Source organism: Labrus mixtus, chromosome 1, assembly GCF_963584025.1.
Source record: "Labrus mixtus chromosome 1, fLabMix1.1, whole genome shotgun sequence".
NCBI classification, from domain to species: Eukaryota; Metazoa; Chordata; class Actinopteri; order Labriformes; family Labridae; genus Labrus; species Labrus mixtus.
Genome location: NC_083612.1, coordinates 15,505,181 through 15,526,006, shown reverse-complemented (window position 1 = coordinate 15,526,006; position 20,826 = coordinate 15,505,181). Strand labels below are relative to the sequence as shown.

Here is a 20,826-nt window from a genome sequence, read left to right as displayed (position 1 = left end):
GGTTACGTTTTTCCACTTGGCTACATTATTGTTCCTTTTTTTGCTTGTGAATTTCTGAATTAGTGTTAGCGCTTCAACTTTATTAAAGCTCACCAAATAAATTGCAAATAAAACAATAGGTCACAAGGTAACCACAGACAAAAGACACGGAACATCATTTTAGAATTACACAACCTAAACAGTCAGAAGAAGCACAAGAGACAAAGTAAGGCTGTGATATTCTGTTTTAGTCCTGAGTAAAATAAACCTGGCTCCAACACTTCCCAGAGCGCGGCCAATCAATCTTTGCATAACCAGTAGATATTTTGAAAGACTTGACTAAGATTTTCCAAAGCCACAGCAGAGATTACAATAGGGTTGCTAATGCCATGACCTTTCAGAACAACACGGTGGTTCACATGCTCATATATGATTCATTTATATAAAAATTCCCTAATTTGTAGACAGTGTGCTGTCTTTCTTTGTTGTCGTTGTTTAAATTGGTTTAACATTGCAGCATTAAAACACATGACTTATATGGTAAATGGACTTGAGTTTATAGCGCTTTTCTACTCTTCTGACTACTCGAAACGCTTTTACACCGCAGGTCACCTACACATTCACACACTGATGGCAGAAGTTGCTATGTAGTGAGATCAAAAGTAACTCCATCCATACAGGAGCAATTCGGAGTTAAGTGTCTTGCCCAAGGACACATCGGATGTGTTGCTGCAGGAGCTGGGGATTGAACCCTCTCGGTTGAGAGACGAAGACTCTAACAACCGAGCCAAAGCCGCCGCATGAAACAAGCTAACAACAGCACCATCAGCAGCGTTAAGGTGGCTAGTGTTGATGTCTTTTTAATAATTGAACAAATGTCATGTGATAAAGGTCACTTGTAGTGATACACCAACAGAGAATTATCTAAGGACCTGAAATTTGGAAGAGACCAAAAACACAGCAAAAAAAAATAGCATGCTCACTCGATACAAAAAACAGGTGGCTGCAGACACAAGTCAGAATTAATGAACGGTCATAAGTTAAATATGTAGTCTCAAACTAAATTTCCACTCACTATTTAAAAGGTGGTGAAATGACAATGTTGTTAAACGTATTGGCTGCCCCCCATTAAGATACTGCAGCTGTAGATATAATCTCTGCTTTGGACAATATAGGGCTATGTTTTAAAATATAGTCACTACAGAAGTCAAACCCAATTTTAATACTTTCTATGGCAATCGTGCTTCAGCAATAAACAATAACTGTATAAATAACAATCATATGATTATCATTAATTAATCAATTTTAATGATGGGGAGTGCCATTCCTGTGATATGTTATAAAACATCGACTGACAAACTGAGTGAGTCTTTAATTGCAAAGAAGTATGTAATGTAATTGTATTTGCCAAAGAGGTCCTGAATACAAAAGTTGTAAAACAGGCCAAAAGGTTTTTGTCCACATTTTTCTCAGCACATTATTTTTAATGATGTTTTTCAGGTTTTAATGTTCTTAAAATCTATTAGCTTGTATTTACAAAAATGTCGAGTGTTTAAGCGTCTGTCAGGTCATAGTCTAAACTTTAGTAAGTACAACAGCCTAAAACAAGGACGTCCATTCTCTGAAGCTGCTCTCATGACTTTTCTTTCACTAGGTGGCAGCAAAACCTCAAACAACCTGCCATTGAAACCGCTCTCATCATTTCACCTTCGTCTCCGTTTCTCTTTCTTTGGGGATATGAGAAACAACAGCCTGCATGTGTTTCCTGCAACTTGATATAAAAAAAAAAATACAATACTCAAGAACCCTTTGGCTCAGTTGTTGTTTTCATCAAGTATTGAAGATTAAATCCAGATCTTCAGTGGATAAAAGTTCCACTTTCTTGAACTAACACTCAATAATCTTTCAGTGTGTGATGGGTTTACTAGAGTTTGCATGAGGAGGTTGCTGAGAACCACTGACAGGGAATCATGCAATTCAAGAAAAGAAAACATCTACCACAACAAATAATATTATAAATCACAAGAGACTGGAAAGCTAACACTTTCACAGGACATATATTCATTTAATATTGTTAACATCAAGTCAAAGTGAGTAAAGTGTTCTGGTATAAAAGATGGTACATAATATATAATAACTTTAACACAAACACCATGATCTTTCCTTCAATGTCGGGTCACAATGTCTTGCATTTTAAGAATGATTTTCAAATACTACTTTATGTGAATCTTTTAAAATATAAAAAATAAATGCTATATGTTTACATATATACAGCCTCTCTGTTTTACATAGGCTGTCAATCATCTTGAAGAAAAGCTTGATTGAATAGATACTTGTTTCAAATACTGAAAGCACTGGTATTACGTTTTTCTGACTTCACAAAAAATAATTCAGCAGATATCATCAGGGGTAGTTGGCTGAGGTGAAAGCATTTTTTCGAGCATTTTGCGGAGCAGGTAGGTGATAGCGTAGCTGCTTCCAGAACAAGGAGGAGGGCGTCATTGAGTGTTTTCCTTTCCAGGTGACACGGTGTCCAGCCTCACTGAGAATCTGTAAGGCCTCTGGTACTGAACCTGACCTTGACACTTGATTTGACTTAAATTTGATGAAAACCAAGTGATTCTGTCGCTCCACAAGAGAAGCGCTGATGTCTTTTAGCAGGCCAGCTTCTAGACCAGGATCAGAAGAAGTAGGAACTAGGACCACCGACTGGCTCTGCTCTATGCAGTACAACACTGCCTCTGCTACAGCTGCAAAGAACAAGATGATACATCTCTTCATCAAGATTTTACGCAGAGTTACTAAACTGTAGATTGCATTTTATAGTATACCGTTCCCTGGTGAGACGTTGCGATCATAAGAACAAAGATTGTAACCAAAACTCTCTTCTAAAACACTCCCCAGCGTTTCTCTCTCCATGTCGTTTAGTCCTGCGTTGCTCTTGTAGTACATCAAAAAGGCATCGTGGCTTTTTCCATCTAAAAACAATCAACAAAAAGAAGATTTTTTTTGTCACCGCTGTTACAAACTGATGCAGGTACAGACGACAAGGCTGTCTGCTTTAACCATGCGACTCAGGAAAAAAGAATAAATAAGAACAAATAAGAAAATAGTTGAAACTGAAATCCCACCTGAGATGCTACTAGTGCAACAAAGAGTGTCGCGCAGGAAAAGGGCAATATCCACTTTGAACTTAACATAAACAACTGCTGTTACAAAAATTATCATCATCACAAAGCCCGTTGTGCCCAATGCCAGGGGGACAGATAAAGGAGAAGCTGTAGGGACATAAAGGCAACTCAACATAAAAACTTCAAAACAGCAGACATCGAAGAAAGTCCTTTTAACTTGAGCATTTGAAGCAGAATGGATCCCGTAACTTTGAGTTTATCTCTACAACAATGTTGGTGTCAAAGCAGTGCAGGTCTTCCTTTATTGTCTGCTTGGTATTAAATGATAAAATGTGGGCAGAATTTTGTCATGTACAGGAAAACAGTTTGTGTCTCTAAAGCGTACCAGTGCAGATTACAATCCAGCTATTGATGTTGACTCTCAACGTTTACCGTTTCTGCTTGCGTATGAATTTTCTAGTTAAATTTACCAGTTAATAATAATCCAATATAAATTACCCGGATAGCCACAAGCTTTGCCTTAAAGCCCCAAAATATTTTCCCCAGCTGTTTTCAGAGGAAGGCGGAGAGCTCATACTCAGTACAATAGTAACAAGAGAAAAGTTATTTCTATCCGTCCATGTTGTATACCTTTTTGGGCCAAGGTGATTCTGACAAAGCTTGAGGGTTGGTCATCAGAGTCCAGTTTACAGGTGTAACTTTTCCTTAAATCCTCCTTTGTCACTTTTTTGAAAACTAAAGATGCTGTCATCTTCATTCCTTCAGCGTTACTTTCTCTGTAAAACAAAGGACAACTGTTAGCTATAAAAATCTATCTGCTCTTTAAAACCTTTTTGTTAGAGTTTGTACATTTTGTGAACAAGTGTTTACCGTGTATAGTTGTAGAAAACTGGTAAGTTGTTGTTCCTTTCCAAAAATGAGGTGCCACTTAACCAAAACACCTCATCGAAGTCTGAATATATCACAGCTGTACATTCAATCACCACTGTCGAATCTGGCCAAAGCATACAGTTTGTTATGAGTCCATTTTTAATGTATATCCAAGTGCATGTTTGTAAATGTATTCAAACAATAACTCGTCCACTTACCCAAAGCTACATGAAATACATCGTCCATGTGTGGTGAAAGCAACACTGATTGTCCAGATATGACTGTGCAAAAACAAGAGCGAACATGTAACACTTCAATAAACATATACGTGTCTGTCTTTAAGGTGAAAAGAATCCAAAAAGTGATGTCTTACTGTTTGGTCGGACAACAAGCACGACTTTGAACGTGATGTTATATATTAGCTGATGGTACAGGTAAGATCTGGTACAGGTGTAAACACCGTGGTCATTCTCCGTCACGCTCGAGAAGTAGCGATCCTGTGGCAGTGACTCGCCTCTCTAGGGAAAGTAAGTGGAATTTTTGAGCATGAAGAAAATAAATACAAGTTGTGGTCTCAATTGCAAAAAAATAAATAACCATATTTTGTAATAACCGTCTCATTATTAGAGAACAGTCATAAAGTAAAAATGAATAATGCATGGAGCATCTTGTGGATTCTTACTTCACATCAAATCTAATCCGTACTAAACAAAAAAAAGATCTTTTAAAATACCTTGTGCCATATGATGTCGTTGCTGGTCATGTTTGGAGTATTTACGTCAGGGATATTTACATCAGGGCAATGCAATGTGCAGGACTCTTGTGTGAAACATGTTGCTGAGTACGTGTTCCAGTCTTCATCCTCTCCGCTCTGCCCCGAGTAAACTGTCAGCATGAACTGGCTGCTCACATTCCTGTCATGTCATTAAATAGATAAAATAAAATGAAGATTTTTTATTTACATGTATTTCTTTTTTTCTTTTTCTTAATGTAAAAGAAGGTCGTCTTTAAGGACCAATCTTTAAAATACAAATTCTCCAGAAAGCCAATGTCATTTGGGAAACCTGTCGATCTCTGATCCCTGGTTAACGTCATCAACTTTTAAGCATCGATATGGTTAGCATAAGAAGTCTTACATTAGCATTTGTACAAAGCCCAGGTAAGAACACAAAAGGTTATAGTTGCCAACATCTGTATTGTTTATGCTTGAAGTAATAGCTCGTCATAATAGACAACAACATGTTTCATGGTCTATTAAAAGGATAAGAGCTGATGTTGGTTCACAATATTTGTTACTGAACAAATATTTAATATAGATAAACAGCAGTTATCAAGAGTAATAATAATTAAACTTGCTTTCAGAGCATGAACTCTAACAATTTCTTAAATTCACCAATAAAACACTGAAGCTTAGTGTTGATTATGATATAACTGCATATGGAAATAACTAATGTAAGACATCGTCTCATTTGTGCCAGTTTTTAAGTTGTGTTTCATGTCACATTGAGAAATAAAAGCCTCTGTAACTTGAATATGTCATCTGTGGATACTGGCTCTCTTGAAAAAAAGGAACGCTGTTTGGGATTATTTATATATCTTACCCCTGAGAGCACAAGTAATTCCCCTGATGATTTACAGACGCACTGAGAATCACAAGATTCCTCCCATGAACCAGCAGACCCATCCTATTCAGTTCATCAGCTGACATGTTGCTGCTCAGATCCAGCTCCTGGGCGGTGTGACTGGTCCAGATCAGTTTGGCACCATAAGACCCTTTTTGATGTGGGCACCACAGGGCCACCATCTCGCCTGCCTTGATATGAACCTCTGTGCGTCTCAATGAAAACACACCTGTATGTGAATAAGAGGTGAAAAGGGTTTTAGTTAAATAACTCAGTAAAAGTACTCTGTATTACACTGCAGTGCCACCAACTCTGTAAAGTTGGTTGGCAAACATTGAGATTTGAATGTAAAAAATATATATTGGATATATATACTGCTGAAATATGGCTTTAAAGAACGTTTATTTTAATAGACAATGAACTGCTCTAAATGTATCTACAGAGAACTGCTTTAATTGACCAAATTTGAAAACAATGTGAGATATTTGTGAATCTTACCCACAAACGGAGAGTGACATGAAAAACGATCTGCACTACAAACTTGTGTGTGTTTTGGGAAGCTATAACCAGGGTAGTTTATAACTTAGTTTAACCTAGCTTAGTTTACCAAATGGACTGGAAAGAAGGGTTTGATCTTTTCTCCTCAATAGCTTGTTATTAGAGAAGAACTCAGTCCACTTTCCCATGTTTTGCTGTTGTTAGGTACACATGCAATGTGTGGGATCTTCTACATTGAAAAATCTCATTTTTAAGATGGTTAAAGGATGTCAATAGAGGAAAAGTGACACTAGATAACCTGACTGTTTTTGATATAAAACATACATGTTCAACACAAAGGACCATGGGGATGCCGGTTCTGAGGACCAGGAAACAGTGCCACTTAAAACTTTAGAATTTTGTTTTGAATTTAAAACATGATGCATGTTAATGTTTTAAGTTGGGGAATTAACTCTTCAGGCACTGGCGGGTGGAGTTTGTTACATTGGATGGACCCAGGCTAGCTGTTTGCCCTTATAACAAGTCTTTGTGCTAAGCTAACCGGCTATCTCAAAAAAAGAGTGTACGTTAAAGTAAGTGTATATTTCATTGTGAAACAATACCATAGTCTTATTGGTGACATAACTATTGTGAAACACAATCACTACCTCTGAATGCCTGGCTGTCAGTCATGTGATTTCTATATTTAGGATATTTGGTCAAATTTGTGGAAGTAACACTACTGATGAATACTTTGATCATGCTGAATGTGACGTTTTAAAAACTACGCCTGTGAACAGTGTGTGTGTGTACATGTTTGACTCATACTTTGAAATAAGCTATACTCTTATGTCACTGGTACCAGATTTACTCGACATTGTCATATTATGTGACATTGTGTAATGACTTCTAAACCCCTTTTTGGTTTGAACACCAAGTCACAATGTCATACTGGGGTTCATTGTTGGGAGGGAGCTGAAATGGTTCCAAAATATTTTTCCATACTGATACTCTTTTAACAGGATAACCACAATAATATAAAGATGTTACTTTATGTTTATTAATCTACAGAAGTAGGCTATGGTTACTTACAGAAAAATATTAAGGTAAAAAAACAAACAAGCTGGGTTATATAATGGTGTTGTTGTTATGATGCAACAAGGTGTAAGTGGTAATACTGAAGTTGAACCAGGATGATTAAGTTTTAATTATTTAAATTAGCCTTGTCAGGTGGCTCCCATACACTTAAGGTCTCCTACAGAGAGTCATAAGATAAAACTGATGAGCAAGGTTGGGAAGAAGTTCTGACATATTTCTTCTTTTTCTTTTTTTGGATCATTTTTAGCTCTCTGTGTCTGAGTAGTAGTAATATATTAACAATCTGATCATGGGTGATGGGTCTGAGTGGAAATGGTAACAACTCAATGGAAATGTGAAACTTAACATAGGACCCTGACATATTGAGAACAACTAGCCAACATTTAAAAAAAAAAAATGAATGAATGTAAAAGTTACAAAATCCGTTAAAATACTGAAATGAGGTAAAAAGTTAAATATTAAGAAGTTGAGTTAAAATTAGCCTAGAGAAAAATAAAATGCTACCCGAATAATAAGAAAACTCTGCTATAAATATTCAGCCAAGTAGCCTTTTAAAAAATATGCAATTTTGATTTAATATCAACCTGTCAAACCATTTTTAACATTTTGATAATTGTATTGTATTAATTGTCTTACCTGTCAATAAAATAGAGAGGAGAAACAGTATTTTCACAGCCATCATTGTAACGCGTCAAGAATATCGCCTCAGAAGAGTCGTAGAGACTTGTCCGGACACACGTTTATATCAGCAGATACAGCTGAGTCACAGGTAACATGTGAACATTGGCCTATTGGTTAAAAAATAGTAGAGGCTGCTGCGGTTTCGTTATATCAAAAGTAAAACTTGGCAACGTGGAGATTAAACGCTTCTAGGTAACGTTCACAAAATGCAACTGGGTTATAGCCAGGATAAACATAACTGGGTGTAGGCTATTTATAGTGTCCTGTTTACACGATTTGTGAAAGCGACTTTAATGAAAATGTGCTCAAAGTTAAAAGGGTAAATCTGACGTCTTCCAATATGAAACATGAACTCTTAAAACCTGCTTTGTTGTGGTTTCGTGTCACGCGCAGACTCAGAGACAGAGGATTGGAGCGTGCACTGCGGGGGGTTGCATTGCCAGGGGCGACCACTGCTGTCAAGTGCCCGTCTTGATCTCTCGCAGAACTGCAGCCAAGTGAGGGATAAGAAGAAGAGACTTAGAGATAATTCAAGCTTCATCTCATGAGGACGGTTTAACAGAGATGACGGACATACTGCGGCTGGTGTCAGAGGCGGACAGACGGACTTTACCGACTCTATCTCAGCTCTCTGAAAACGGTCAAATAACTTTTGTTCAACCAGTGACATTGTAAACTACTCTTCTGCATGTTGCCATATGACAGTTCTTATGTGTTTCTTTAGATATCAACTGTATTTGGGCTGATGTGTCCACCTACATTGAACGTCAGATGACCTTAAAGAAGGTGAGTCTATTTCTATCTTTCTATCCATTTATCCATCTATCTGAAACTGATTGATTTTTTGGATCAGGGGGTTCACCTGGCAGGACTGGGCACCTTCACCTTCTCTCAGCAGAAGTTGGACATAGGAAACAGGTTCACAACGATCCAGCGACCCATCTTCATCCTGTCGGGGAAACTAATCCAGTCTCTGAGTTTAAAGCAGGTCAGGCCACTTGCTGCAGGTGAGCACATTTTTTTTTTTATAAATGTGATAACAGCATAATATTCTAACATATCTGATATTTTAAAATACTTTACTGTCGCATATTAACTTGAAAAAGTGTTCAAATTTAATGGATTTAATTCTGTTAAAACATCATGGGCCTCGGCTCAAAGTTAGACTTGAAGAACAGGAGAACAGGTTATTTTATCTGATTTATGTCATACTGAAATAACGAAGAATACATTTCGAGGATATGTTGGACAATCATCAGAAGAAGAAAGAACAATGAGGATGTCTTTGTGTGTGGTTCTGTTGCAGCAACACACCTACCCGTGGTTCAACTGAATTTTGCAGCGGTGTCACAGGAGACTCTCTTCAGTCGAGACGTGGTCGAGGGCTGTGTCAGAGAAACTCTTCTGCTCCTCTGCAGAGCTTTGGCCTCTGAACAAAATATCTTCCTAACCTTACAAGGGATCGGAGTTTTGTCCTTCAAGAACAACAAGGTGGATCTCCAGCTCCTACTTATGTTCACGTTGTTGTGGACTAAGTGGACCACTGTTTTCATTTTTAATCTAATTTCACTTGATGTCATTAAAAGGTGCGGATGAAGTTCAACAGAGATTTTATTAACGCCATGGATGGGACTGGTAGGCTGCTGCTGGCATTTAACAATGTGAGTATGAACACGTGAAAGTGTGTTTGCACATCGCAGTACATAATAAGGCCACAGTAAATATGTTCATACAGATAATTGGTACTGTGCCCCAGCAGAGACCCGGGAGCAGTGTGTCTTTACTGTCCAGTAGACCGTCCGGGCTTCAGAGGCCACAGACTGCCAATCCCATCACCCTGCCAAGTGTTTGCTCTCCTCCACCAGACAACAGTGACAAAGATCCATGGTGCTGCTCGTCACCAGCTCCAGAACAGAGGAATGCAGGAGGTGAAAGAGCTTCTCTGCACAAGGCTGACAATTTGGCATTTGATAGCACTTTAATAAGGCTAAACTACGCAATGAATCAAATCCAAATCCTTTTCAGAACGCCTATGCAAAGCAAAGGACTTTTGTTCCTCGTTTGGTTGAACTGGAACTACAGTATCTGTTAAAGCTGAACTAATAATGTTATAGCAAATTATGATGTCATTTCTTATTAAGGCAATATTTACCAATTCATCTAGCTATTCATTCAACAGTAAGGAAAACAAGCCTGATTTGATTTCTTACTTGCAACTCTGTTAAATATGAATCTACAGCGAGGAGCTGATTTACTTACAGTAGCATCCCATTGCAAACATATGTTACGAGAACACTCAAGATCATTTTGTATTTATAGGGTTCTGTTTTATATATAATAATAATAATAATAACAATAATAATAATAATAATAAACTTTATTTAAACAGCACCTTTTAAAACCAAGGTTTCAAAGTGCTTCACATCAAGAAGTTAAAAACAACAGAGTTTTGCCCTGCTTCCAGTCTTAATGCTGAGCAAACAGTTTCCTCACAAAATTTCAATGACAAACATGACGGTGCTTTCAACGGAAAGCAAGTAGATGAATTTCCCAAAGGTTCAAACTAAATGCCTAAGCTGTGTAGTTTCTCTTGATGTGTCAGCAGGTTGAGGTGGGGCGCTAGTTTTCTCGTTACATATTACATCCAGATTTTACTTTCAATTTGATGAAAACATTGCTTAAAATAGAAGTCTTGATGAGTGAGTTGTTAGAGGGAAATGTGTCCAAACATTTTGAACTGGCTATTAAACTTGGAACTGTTGAAACCACTTTCTATTCAAACAGTTAATATGGCTGTATTAGAGATTGAAATGCAGCAAAGAGTTAACTTTGAATGCACAATGACAGTACGTGTTGTCTCTACAGAAGTTCCCCAACAGAGAGATTCTAAATCCCGTCAGCCACTGCAGCCTGCCCTGATAAAAGCTGTCAGCCTGTCTGAAGAACTGAATCCAAAACCCCCAACAGAGTCCACAGAGAAGTACTACACACACAGACACAAAAGCAGACACACTCTTTGGAGAGGCTCAGATTGCAGGGCACGGAGCTGTTCGCAGGTAGATGAGAGTTGACAGCTCAGCAGGGGGTTTTATATTGTTACGGCCCCTAGGCAGAGTCCAGCTCCATAAATGATGCACAAGCACCTGTGGGACAGGTCTTATTCTGTAATCATCTACCTGCACTGTCAGCAGCTACACACACACACACACACACACACACACACACACACACACACACCTGTAATCGAGGAAAATTGTCACAGAAAAGAATACTGAAATTCTTAAATGGAGGGAGAGGTAAAATGTGGTCACAAGAGGGAAGGTGGTCTCTATAGTTTTAAACCTTAAAATCCCTCCCCTGTTTATTATGTGTCCGCTAAGAGGCTCTGTGCAGATTTAAGTGTCACCTGCGGAGGAGTGGACGGCTCTCAAACTGGTTATTGGGATATCATAACAAAATGAAGGGTCCTAAGATTACAGTTGTTCTATTTAGGGCCCTTAATTTTGTCATCCCCAGAAGCATTTAGAGCCTCCTTCACTCCTCAAACATGTCGATGCAGCTGTTTAACTCTATAAGTATATGTGCATCATGTAATGTAATGATTATGTGTATGTCATTTGTTATGTAATATATAGATATTTTATAAGCTCACTGAAATGATCTGAACTGTTGCATTTAAAGTCCCACAGGAAATACAAATGTAGAAATATTATTAAAACTACACAGAACAAGTTGAGATGAAGGCCAGTTTGAATATGAGACTTCAGCTGCTTTTCAAAGTGATGGCTACAGCAGATCATGTGTCTATAGGGAGGGCGTTTGACAGAAAAAACTAAACCCTGGTCATGAGGGCTTCAGTTACCTGCTGGTCAGCAGTCATACAGCAGAGTTCTGAACCTCTTGCAGACATTTTTGCTAAATTCAAGAAAGCAACTTTAATCTAAGATAAACAAATTTGAGAAGGACTTAATAAATTGTGTTTAAATTATATATCTATCCATGCCACACAGCACCAATACACTGTAATTATGTCTTATGCACAAGGAAATCTCACTGGTTAGATAACCCCTCGCCAATCATTTAACTTTTATCTGTACATGTCATGCTTAGTATGCTACAGTAAAGAATCTGTTTCCACTCCCAGGCGCACTGCTTCCATCTCACCACCAGAGGTCTCTCTCAAACCGGAGGAACCTCGTGTGAATGTCAGCTGCTCTGGCCACACCCGTGCTGGACAGGTGAGAATGTAGAAGCATTTATGTATCTGTGTAATGTTAGTGTGGCAGTAAAGATCCAATCTAACTTTTATAGTTGTCTCTGAAAGTCAAGATGAGGGTTCAGGCTGGAAGTTAGACTTAGAGAATGAAGTATGAAGTGATATTAATCTATGAATATAAAGGATGTACCCAGGTTTTAACTCCGTGTGCAGCCTAACAGGCATGCAGGATAAGTGGTTGGTAAAGTGAAATGCTTGAAAGTGAAACTACATTCAAATCAAGGGGAGTCTGGTAATAGATGACAGATTAACAATACATGTTTTTATTGGACATTCTGTGTCAGTAACAGTCAGAAAAATTGCATTTTCTACTAATAATTCATTGTTTATGGATATGTATTATTTCTGGTGTCCATCATAGGAGCTGTGCTACCTGTGTATGCAGCGGGCTAAAAGAAATGTTCCCGTCTACCTGAGGAAACAGCAGGAGGCAGAGGAGAAAGCTCAGGAGAAACTCTTACTGCTTCAAGAACAACAGAGAGATAAGCAGTTGATGCAGGAAGAACAAGTGTGTGCATGTGCTTGGGTGCAAGTGGTCTCTTAAAAGAAAATTCTACAATATATCTGTTTTGTATTTTATTTGGATAACTGTTTAAAGGCCTACTCCATACTGTCTGCAGGTCACTAAAGGGGAACTGTGAGTGCTGGGGGAGACATTTTTAAGGTTATAGTCAAGGAAAAAAGGGAACAGAAAAAAGACAGAAAATGTAAAAACTGTGTCCCATACACCCAGCAGCAGGAGAAAAATACAACTCTTACTATTGTGTCAATACAATGTAAAAGTGGTAATAAAATCTTGTCAAATGAAAATAAGAAAGAACATAAAACTGAGAAGGGTGTTCCCAGAGTGTTTGGGGTCAGAGAGCTCAGAAAACAGCTTCATTCTCTCAACAGCATTTGGAAGGAATTGCAGTACATGTGGGTTATTAAAAGTCAAAATGGAACGATTTCAAGTCCCTTACAAGTTGTTTTTTTGCCTGTGTTGTTTCATTTAAACACTTAACTGGGAAAAAGGTTTTTCACCATGTTTGCTATAAGCCTTCTTTGACTGAACACATTCATGAAGTGTTTTTGTTTCTTCAAATGGCAGGAAAGGCTGAATGAGCAGCGTGAACATGCAAAGCAGGTTTCTACATTCAACCTTCAAAGGAATAAGGAGAAGAAAGAGAAAACTTTATTTCCCCTCTTCCCTGTAAGTAGAAACTGGACATTCAAGTTGTGATTCTAAAGATTTCCTTCTTGAAGTTAAAAACTGTTTAAGCTGCAGAGTTATGAAAAAAAAACGAAGAGCAACCCATGGTGCAAATAATTCTCACACACAACAGAACGTTATTGATTGATTGTTACCTACTAGAGGAGTTTGCAGCCTGCAAACAGCTAAGCGTAGTTTCTCCTTCCTATTACATCACTTCCTGCAATATTTAACGGATCTGTTATCAAATGCAATTTTTGGTTTTGTATACGTTTTAGATAAACGATTCTGGGAAGCAGTAACCTATGTGACAAACACATGTTGGTTTCTGTTAATGCTTCTAAATAAAAGCCATCCACTTATATAAAAACAATTAAATAATATTGCTGAAAAATTACTCCAAATTTAGAGTTTGAATTCATGGGAATTTCAAAAATTTTCCCTTAAAAATCATGAATTCACATTTGGCATTCACTGCATCTTTTGGTGGAATTATGGCATTTAAAAAAAATCTGTATCCTCCCTCTAATCTTGCTTTTAGACCTCATTCATCTTCCCGGATCGGCCCCTCACAGCCGCCAGGAGGATTCAGCAGCATTTTTACATGAATGACCTGCAGAACCAGATAGAGAGCCGAAGGCAACACGAGGCTCTGGACCAGCAGAACCGTCTCCTCATGGAGCATCTGGACCAGGTTCAGCTGGTCCAGGAGTGAGTCTGTAACTGAGTTCCTGCTAAGGTGTTTCAGAAAAATAAACTGCTGTGACAACAAATGTTTTCATGATCATGCGTATGTTTTAGGCTAGCTTTGCAGAAGGCCCAGCAGCTCCAGCAGAAACAGGAGAGTACCACGCATTACAAGAGGGCTCTGGACACTCAGGCAAGACACTCCTACACTTCCTATTTTTGAACTTCTTGTGAATTATGGATGTCCAAATATGCTTTTAAGTTGTTCAGATTTAGGAAGTTTGACGGTCAAAGGAAGGCAGCAGAGTAGAGTTACCTCCCATCCTGCCAGTCAAGGACACTATGCAGACTGGCTGCCAGACAAACTCTTCAAGACGTTTTCTCATGTGTTTATTCTCAAGCTACCGAATACTTAATTCTCCTTTTTTACATCTCCAAATTTCTGACTGGCTAATGTGTCTTATTCACGATTAAGATCTGTGGATAGAGCTCTGCTGGTTACTCCCTGCTCACAGTTATTGACTCATGATCAGGCTTTTGATTTAGGCCCACTACACCATGAAACTCAGACACACTGGGAATGCTTTTAGAAATTCAAGACATATGTTTTTGCATGTGTTGATATTAATTTCAAGGATTCTACTTCCACTCTGCTCTCATCTTTTATCCACACTCTCATTTTTAACTGCTGGGCTGTTTGGGTTTCTTTTGTTGTTGTTGTAAATGACCTGTTACATTTCAAAGGAGAGTGATATGTGAGTCAAGTGATCATAACTACGTCATGGTCTGTGCCGTTGTAACCATGTTTCTAAAATAAACGTTTGTTGTATTTAAGGTGGGAGATAAAAAGTTCACAGACCCTCCAGAGTGTCAGACCAACAGCTCGGGGTTGACCCGCTGTGAGACAGCAGCCAGCAACAACGAGAGCCGAGAGAGGGCTCAGAAGGTCGCCTGTGTTCACTTTTCAGTTCTTTAAAAAATACTCAGCAACAAGTCCTGCATTCAAAATTGTACATAATTAACAGATTCTTCTCATTATATAAAGTATGAGTGGTAAAGCATCACACTTTGCAGAATCAGCCTTTTAGAGGTTGGTATTTTGTATTTCATTATTAGATAATTACCGTTAATGTATCACTATAAAAGCAGCAGTTAGATGATGCAGATTGTTGAAAACAACAAAACCACATCTGTAACTAAAAGTTTACTTTGACATTTTCCTCGATACATATTGAAGTTGATGAGATGTTTATCTGTATGCTTGCAGCTCTTTCAGGTAAATTTCAGCACTGCCACTCAGAGGAAAAGAGACAAAGAGCACAAACGCCTCGAACAACTGGAGAAGGAAAAAGAAACGCTCAAACACAGTCAACTGGAGTGAGTACAGCGGGAGTAGGGTGGGGGTGAAAGAATTAGAAAATGAAGCTTTAGTTCAACATGTTTTTTCTGTGGAACTTTGTACGTTTTTGTTTTACCTGTCCAGGTTGATGTTGGGCCGCATCAATCGTTTTGAGAGGCAGCGGGACATCAGCAGGTGTCTAGAGGACGAGTGGAGTCGCAGTGTGAGGCTGAAACACCAGCGAGAAAATGAGGAGAAGCGCTTTCTGAGGTGTGTGGATAATTAATTGGCACTCTCCCTTGCATTATATTCGTTACAGTTATAAGTTGGTAAACCATTCACACACTGACTCATAATTTACAATGTAGCCTGACTGGCAGAAAAGACAATGCATCATTCCAAAAAAATAACTTTATGTCACATGCTTAATTTCAAAAATGGAAATCAAGCATGTGACATAAAGTTAATTTTTGGAGCATGGGCCAAAGAAGAACCTTTTTAATGTTGCAGCAGATCTGTATCCTCAAACAAGAAGTTCATATCTTCTCTGGCTCAAGAACAACCAAAATCCTTTTTAGAGGTCTGCACTCTCCAAGTGCACTTCTAGAGATATATTTATCAAAGACACCACTTACCCATTTTGACAAGCAATCGTACATTCAATAAATGAGTGTTACCCATGTATGGTCCATGTTACTAACTTTAAAGAGCTATAACTCAAAACATGATCCTTTGACGGTCAGAACTTCTTCAAAATGTATCTTATTGTGATGTTAGTGTACCTTGATCTTGACTGATGCATCATGGTCTCCTTGTTGTCAGATCTGCTGGAGAGCTCCTGGTAGATAAGCTTTCAGAGTACAGACGCTGCTGCCAGTGTCGGAGAAGGACAACAAACTGTGGAGAGACCAACATCTGGAAAGACTCTCATTACCTCTCTGGCTCTCAGTTCATGATCTGATGAACAGTAGGGCCAACAGCAGCACATATACATGTATACATACACAGTATATTCCACATTAGTCATGCATTACTTATGGTATTCAACTTATTTAAATGCAGCATTAGAGGTAGTGCGACAGCTTTTTCACGATGTATTCCACATCTTCCATAGATTTCATGCATACAGATAATGTATTCTCTAGATACTGTTTCTTTATCAATTAGACTTTGGATCTCATGTTTGTTTTGTCTAATTTTGGCTAGAATTATTTTGGGTATTCCCAGGATTTCATGTTACTAATCACACACACACACACACAGACACACACACACACACACACAGACACACACACACACACACACACACACACACACACACACACACGGCTACAGTTAGTGGTTGTAGAAGTTGTCAGGTACTTTTTCTAAAGGTTTGCTTTAAAAGGTAAAAGAAATAAAGCGTGTGGGTTAATGGTGGGTGTTTGTCAGGTGCAGTAGAGGAAATACAATTATATTCAAGAAGTCTGCATACACAGTGTCTTTTAAAGTTACATTTAAAGCCAGAATTGATCCAGGTTCAGCATTTGTGTGCCTTTGTTTCACATTGGCCCTCTCTATCAGCTCTACCCTCCATTGTGTGGAGACTTGCCCTGATAAATGATTGACAGGGCTGCAGACTTTATGAAGTGCTTTACTTACTCTGAGTGTGTCTTCATCCACGGTTCTTACAGCTTCAGATCCTGTAAGTAACAATGATTTGATTGTACATGTTCCCACACCCTCTAAAGTCAAACCCTGAGTTGAACTTAACCAATAAAAAAAAACTTGGCTAAGGAATAGTTGCTTCATACTGACAGTCAAAGTCAGTTTTGTTTCAATATGTAACCTTTTCTTCTCCCTCAAGAACAAAACATAAATACCACTGAACTTGTTTGACCACACCTGCATGACTGTTTTTACTGTCTGATTGTTTCTTTGTTTTCTTACCTATTATTCTGTTACTCAAACTTTTCTCATTTTCAAACTTTGTATTGCAAAATAAAAAACATGACTCTGTGGTGCTCACTCACTTTTGTTTTAAAGTACTCATTTGTCACTGTTCATCAGGGGAGAAGACGATCACTAAATCACTGCAGAAATTAACATGAAGGAGGGAGTTAATTCAATTCAATTCAATTCAAAAAACTTTATTTGTCCCCGGGGGGCAATTCAAAGGCACACAGAGCAGTAAATTAACAACAGTGCAAGTAAACGAAACATTTTAAACCTAAAATATAAAGTGTCAATTTAAATACAACTTAAAGCTTAAACTTAACTTAAAAATACAAAATATAAAAGAGTAGCTATAAGTGGACAGTGATCGGACTAACAGATGTAAACAGATGTAACCAGAACTATGTGCAGTAGTGACCAGATGTAAACAGAACTATGTGCAGTAAACGAGAAATAAATATATATATACAGAACTATGTGCAAGTAGGCAAATACTAAATGATAAGTTATTAAGGTGCATGGTGAATAATGGAACTGAGATACTGAGTTAAGGCACTGAAGTTGGTCCCCATTTTTCTTTGAGCAAATAAGAGGACTTCTCTTGACTGAGTGCATTCTAGTTAGTCTGTAAAGGAGGCCAAGCCATGTTAACCTGTTAAATGTTCATAGTATTTTATAAAGAAGTGATTTGGTAGATTCTCAAAAGCTTACACTTGTGGCCGGTAGTGGCAAAGGAGGGAAAGGAGCGGTGTCGTGTCGGTCCTCGTTCTTGGTGATTATAGACTTTGATGGATGGCTGTCCCATAAATGACCCTGCAAGAGATGAGGTAAGTTACCCATGCTATAATGCAAATAGAGAGGTGAATAACACAGAGAGAGATGAAAAGAAGGAGGGCCCCAACAGGGCCCCAAGTTTGTGAGGACTGAGAGGAAAACAAAACAAAAATCGTTATAAATCATTATGGATTTCTTCTTCAACCATTAGTGGTCAAAAGATTGGAGCAAAGAGAAAAGTGTGTGAAGATAAAACAACATGATGATGAAAGCAGGTATGTGACTATGATATGTGAGGATGGGTTCATGCAGTGGGTTCTTTCTATAGATGATAAATGTGTTTCAGGATCATGACAGTATTCTTCTGGCGGTGGTCCCGGCTCTCGAACTCCCCTAATGAGCTCATGAAGGCTTTCTGAAGGTCTTTGTACTAAAACAGATGCACAATTAACTACCACACACACTCCGACTGATTCATTTAACAATGGACAAAAAGACAAAGAGATGTGTGTGCGTTTGTGTACGCGTGGCAGTGTGGCAGTGTGTGGTTGTTCAGAATCTTGTCTCACATATTCTATATCTCAGCAAAGTGACATCTGATCCAGAAGAGGATCAACCCTAAAACACTGTTCTCACAAATATACAGCCATATAGATAATATATCTAAGTCCATCGCCAGCAAGCAACCACTAATGGCCTTAGTAATTATGATGTGAGAATATGAGTGAGTTAGTCGATAGTCAAAGTCTGAAGAACAGGGAAGTAGGTCCACGTTGAGAGGAGGTCAGGGTGGATGGACTGGTCACAGACAGTAACTGAAGATATCCATCCAGGAGTTATTGTGTCTCATGTTTCGCTAAACTAAAAGTAGAAAACATTTAAACAACCATATAGCTCATGTCACCTTCAAAAGTTAAGATATGAAACTCATTTTCTTCATGTAACCCACAATCTAACCAGCAGGTTTTGGGGCCTTCGCAAACCTGTAACTGCTTAACAACGCTGATACTCCCCAACCGTCATTTATGTTTTTCTTTATCAACATCTCCAATGGACATGATGTGTGTAGTTTTGGAAGTCATTTGTAATCACATTGATCTATCCTTAAGGATGATGCCCTGAAAAATGTCTGCAGACTCTAACACACACTGAAACATGTACATCCTTCTTTTTTTTTTAACAAACTAAAATCTCTCATTTATCTTGTGTTTGTATCATACATTACTGCTGCAAATGTGCAACGCACGTTTAAAAAACGTACTACTTGTTGAAGGGCAGTTGTACACGTTTTTCTAAACCTGTGGAAAAAAAGCTTGCTCAGACAAGTTTGGAGAAAATTAAACAAATTTAAGATTTTAATCCAATTCAGTGAGATATTTATTTAAACATGACACCACTATTTAATACTGACTCATCTCGGTTCTCCTCTGCCTCAAGTGTTTGCATGTTTCTGTGCATGACACACCCATCTCCTGCAAAGTGCTGAAGGATGCTCCATTGGTCATCTTACAAACCCTTTTTAGATTTCTCCTCTAATGATGTTTAATGCTGCAAAAAAAATTGAAGTAGGGTTATGAGAGATTGACACTTGAAGAGCTGTAAACATTGTGTCATAAACATTTATGCATGCTGACATACAGTAAGGGCTTGTGTTAGAAAAGGAAGTGTGTTTTCTAATAAAAATATAAACACGCTCACAACTATAAACTCAACTCAAAGCTCTTAATGCTCTTTCAGTAATCTTATTTCTAGCCAGGATTACCTGAAGTCTGGGTCGTTTCCTGGACTCAAAAGCTGAGTGAAACACTTTGGGATTTAGTACTTCAGAAGGTCCGGTGACTACACAACAGTTGAAGTTGTCTATGGACTCATCCTTGTCTAGTATTTGACTCTGATGTGGTAACTTCCATGCTGAGTCACTGGAGCACTTTGTTTAGTTGTCATAAGGGTGGAGGGCTTTGCCTCGTCAGGAATCTATGTTCCCTTGTGAGAAGCAGACAGCAGGAGACCAACAACAACACACTTAATGCTGTTCGTCATGCATATGATGACTAATGGCCAATGAGGGGGTTAAATGAGGCTGAGCAAAATTGCTCTGCAACAGCACAAAACCGTTCTCATATATTTGCCTGAATGTGAAATGATTTCCTCTGGAGAAAAACTGAAATGTGTGAAATAACGGGAACACAGTGCACACCCTCATTTTCCCTCAGTGTCCTTTTTGTCTTAGCTCAAACTTTCTTTTGTGTGTGTTCCCAGATTCCCAGGCTAGTATATCTAATTAGTAATCACACAATTTTTTCACTATTTCTCATCCAGATGTTCCCATCCGGCCCACACGCCATCCCACAATGAGCAGAGTGCAAAACCACAAAGTGAGAGCGAGTTGGCTGTGACATTAAATGACAGACAGCACATGATCAGCTGTTTATCCTCTGGAAGAAAATAATGGGGAATGACACAGCTTGTCAAAAACGTGTTTTGTATGGCGGATGGGTTAGAGTCCAAATGAAATGATCCAAAACAAATGCTCCATGTTTACTCATGGCGTTCAAACACTATTATCCTTAAAACTAGGTCATGCTCTGGGTCAAGATGGAGGAAGAAAAAATTAAAGTAAGAAAGTTAAAATGTTATAGATCGCCACTAGTGAGATGCATCTGTACTTTAATTTCTCCACAGAATAACAGCTGTGAACTATAGGCTACATGGTGTAGAGTTATGTCATGCTTTGGATTTCCCCTGATGTTGAAATAACATACCAT

The 20,826-nt window shown here is 38.4% G+C and overlaps 2 protein-coding genes across 5 annotated transcripts; one reads left to right on the top strand and one right to left on the bottom strand.

The window, feature by feature from the left end:
• Nucleotides 1-2,349: 2,349 nt before the first annotated feature.
• Nucleotides 2,350-7,972, bottom strand: LOC132972297 (interleukin-18 receptor 1-like). 2 transcript variants are annotated; one of them, XM_061035049.1, is made up of 10 exons: nt 7,814-7,972; nt 5,582-5,831; nt 4,714-4,894; nt 4,354-4,498; nt 4,199-4,261; nt 3,981-4,104; nt 3,741-3,886; nt 3,111-3,257; nt 2,811-2,957; nt 2,350-2,729 (listed from the first exon to the last, which is right to left on the bottom strand). In XM_061035049.1, exons 1-10 carry the CDS (start codon nt 7,857-7,859, stop codon nt 2,383-2,385), a joined length of 1,596 nt encoding a protein of 531 aa, XP_060891032.1. In that variant the 5' UTR covers nt 7,860-7,972; the 3' UTR covers nt 2,350-2,382. The 2 variants fall into 2 exon arrangements, with proteins under 2 accessions (XP_060891032.1, XP_060891040.1); XM_061035057.1 differs by lacking the exon at nt 3,111-3,257.
• Nucleotides 7,973-8,072: 100 nt separating this feature from the next.
• On the top strand, nt 8,073-16,673 carry LOC132972242 (coiled-coil domain-containing protein 81-like). 3 transcript variants are annotated; one of them, XM_061035024.1, is made up of 16 exons: nt 8,073-8,498; nt 8,583-8,644; nt 8,712-8,865; nt 9,165-9,349; nt 9,445-9,519; nt 9,618-9,786; nt 10,724-10,838; nt 12,003-12,096; nt 12,496-12,642; nt 13,225-13,326; nt 13,868-14,037; nt 14,128-14,206; nt 14,849-14,959; nt 15,281-15,390; nt 15,497-15,622; nt 16,175-16,673. In XM_061035024.1, exons 1-16 carry the CDS (start codon nt 8,423-8,425, stop codon nt 16,311-16,313), a joined length of 1,914 nt encoding a protein of 637 aa, XP_060891007.1. In that variant the 5' UTR covers nt 8,073-8,422; the 3' UTR covers nt 16,314-16,673. The 3 variants fall into 3 exon arrangements, with proteins under 3 accessions (XP_060891007.1, XP_060891008.1, XP_060891006.1); XM_061035025.1 differs by having other exon boundaries at nt 9,615-9,786; nt 10,727-10,838; XM_061035023.1 differs by having other exon boundaries at nt 9,615-9,786.
• The last annotated feature ends 4,153 nt before the right edge of the window (nt 16,674-20,826 follow it).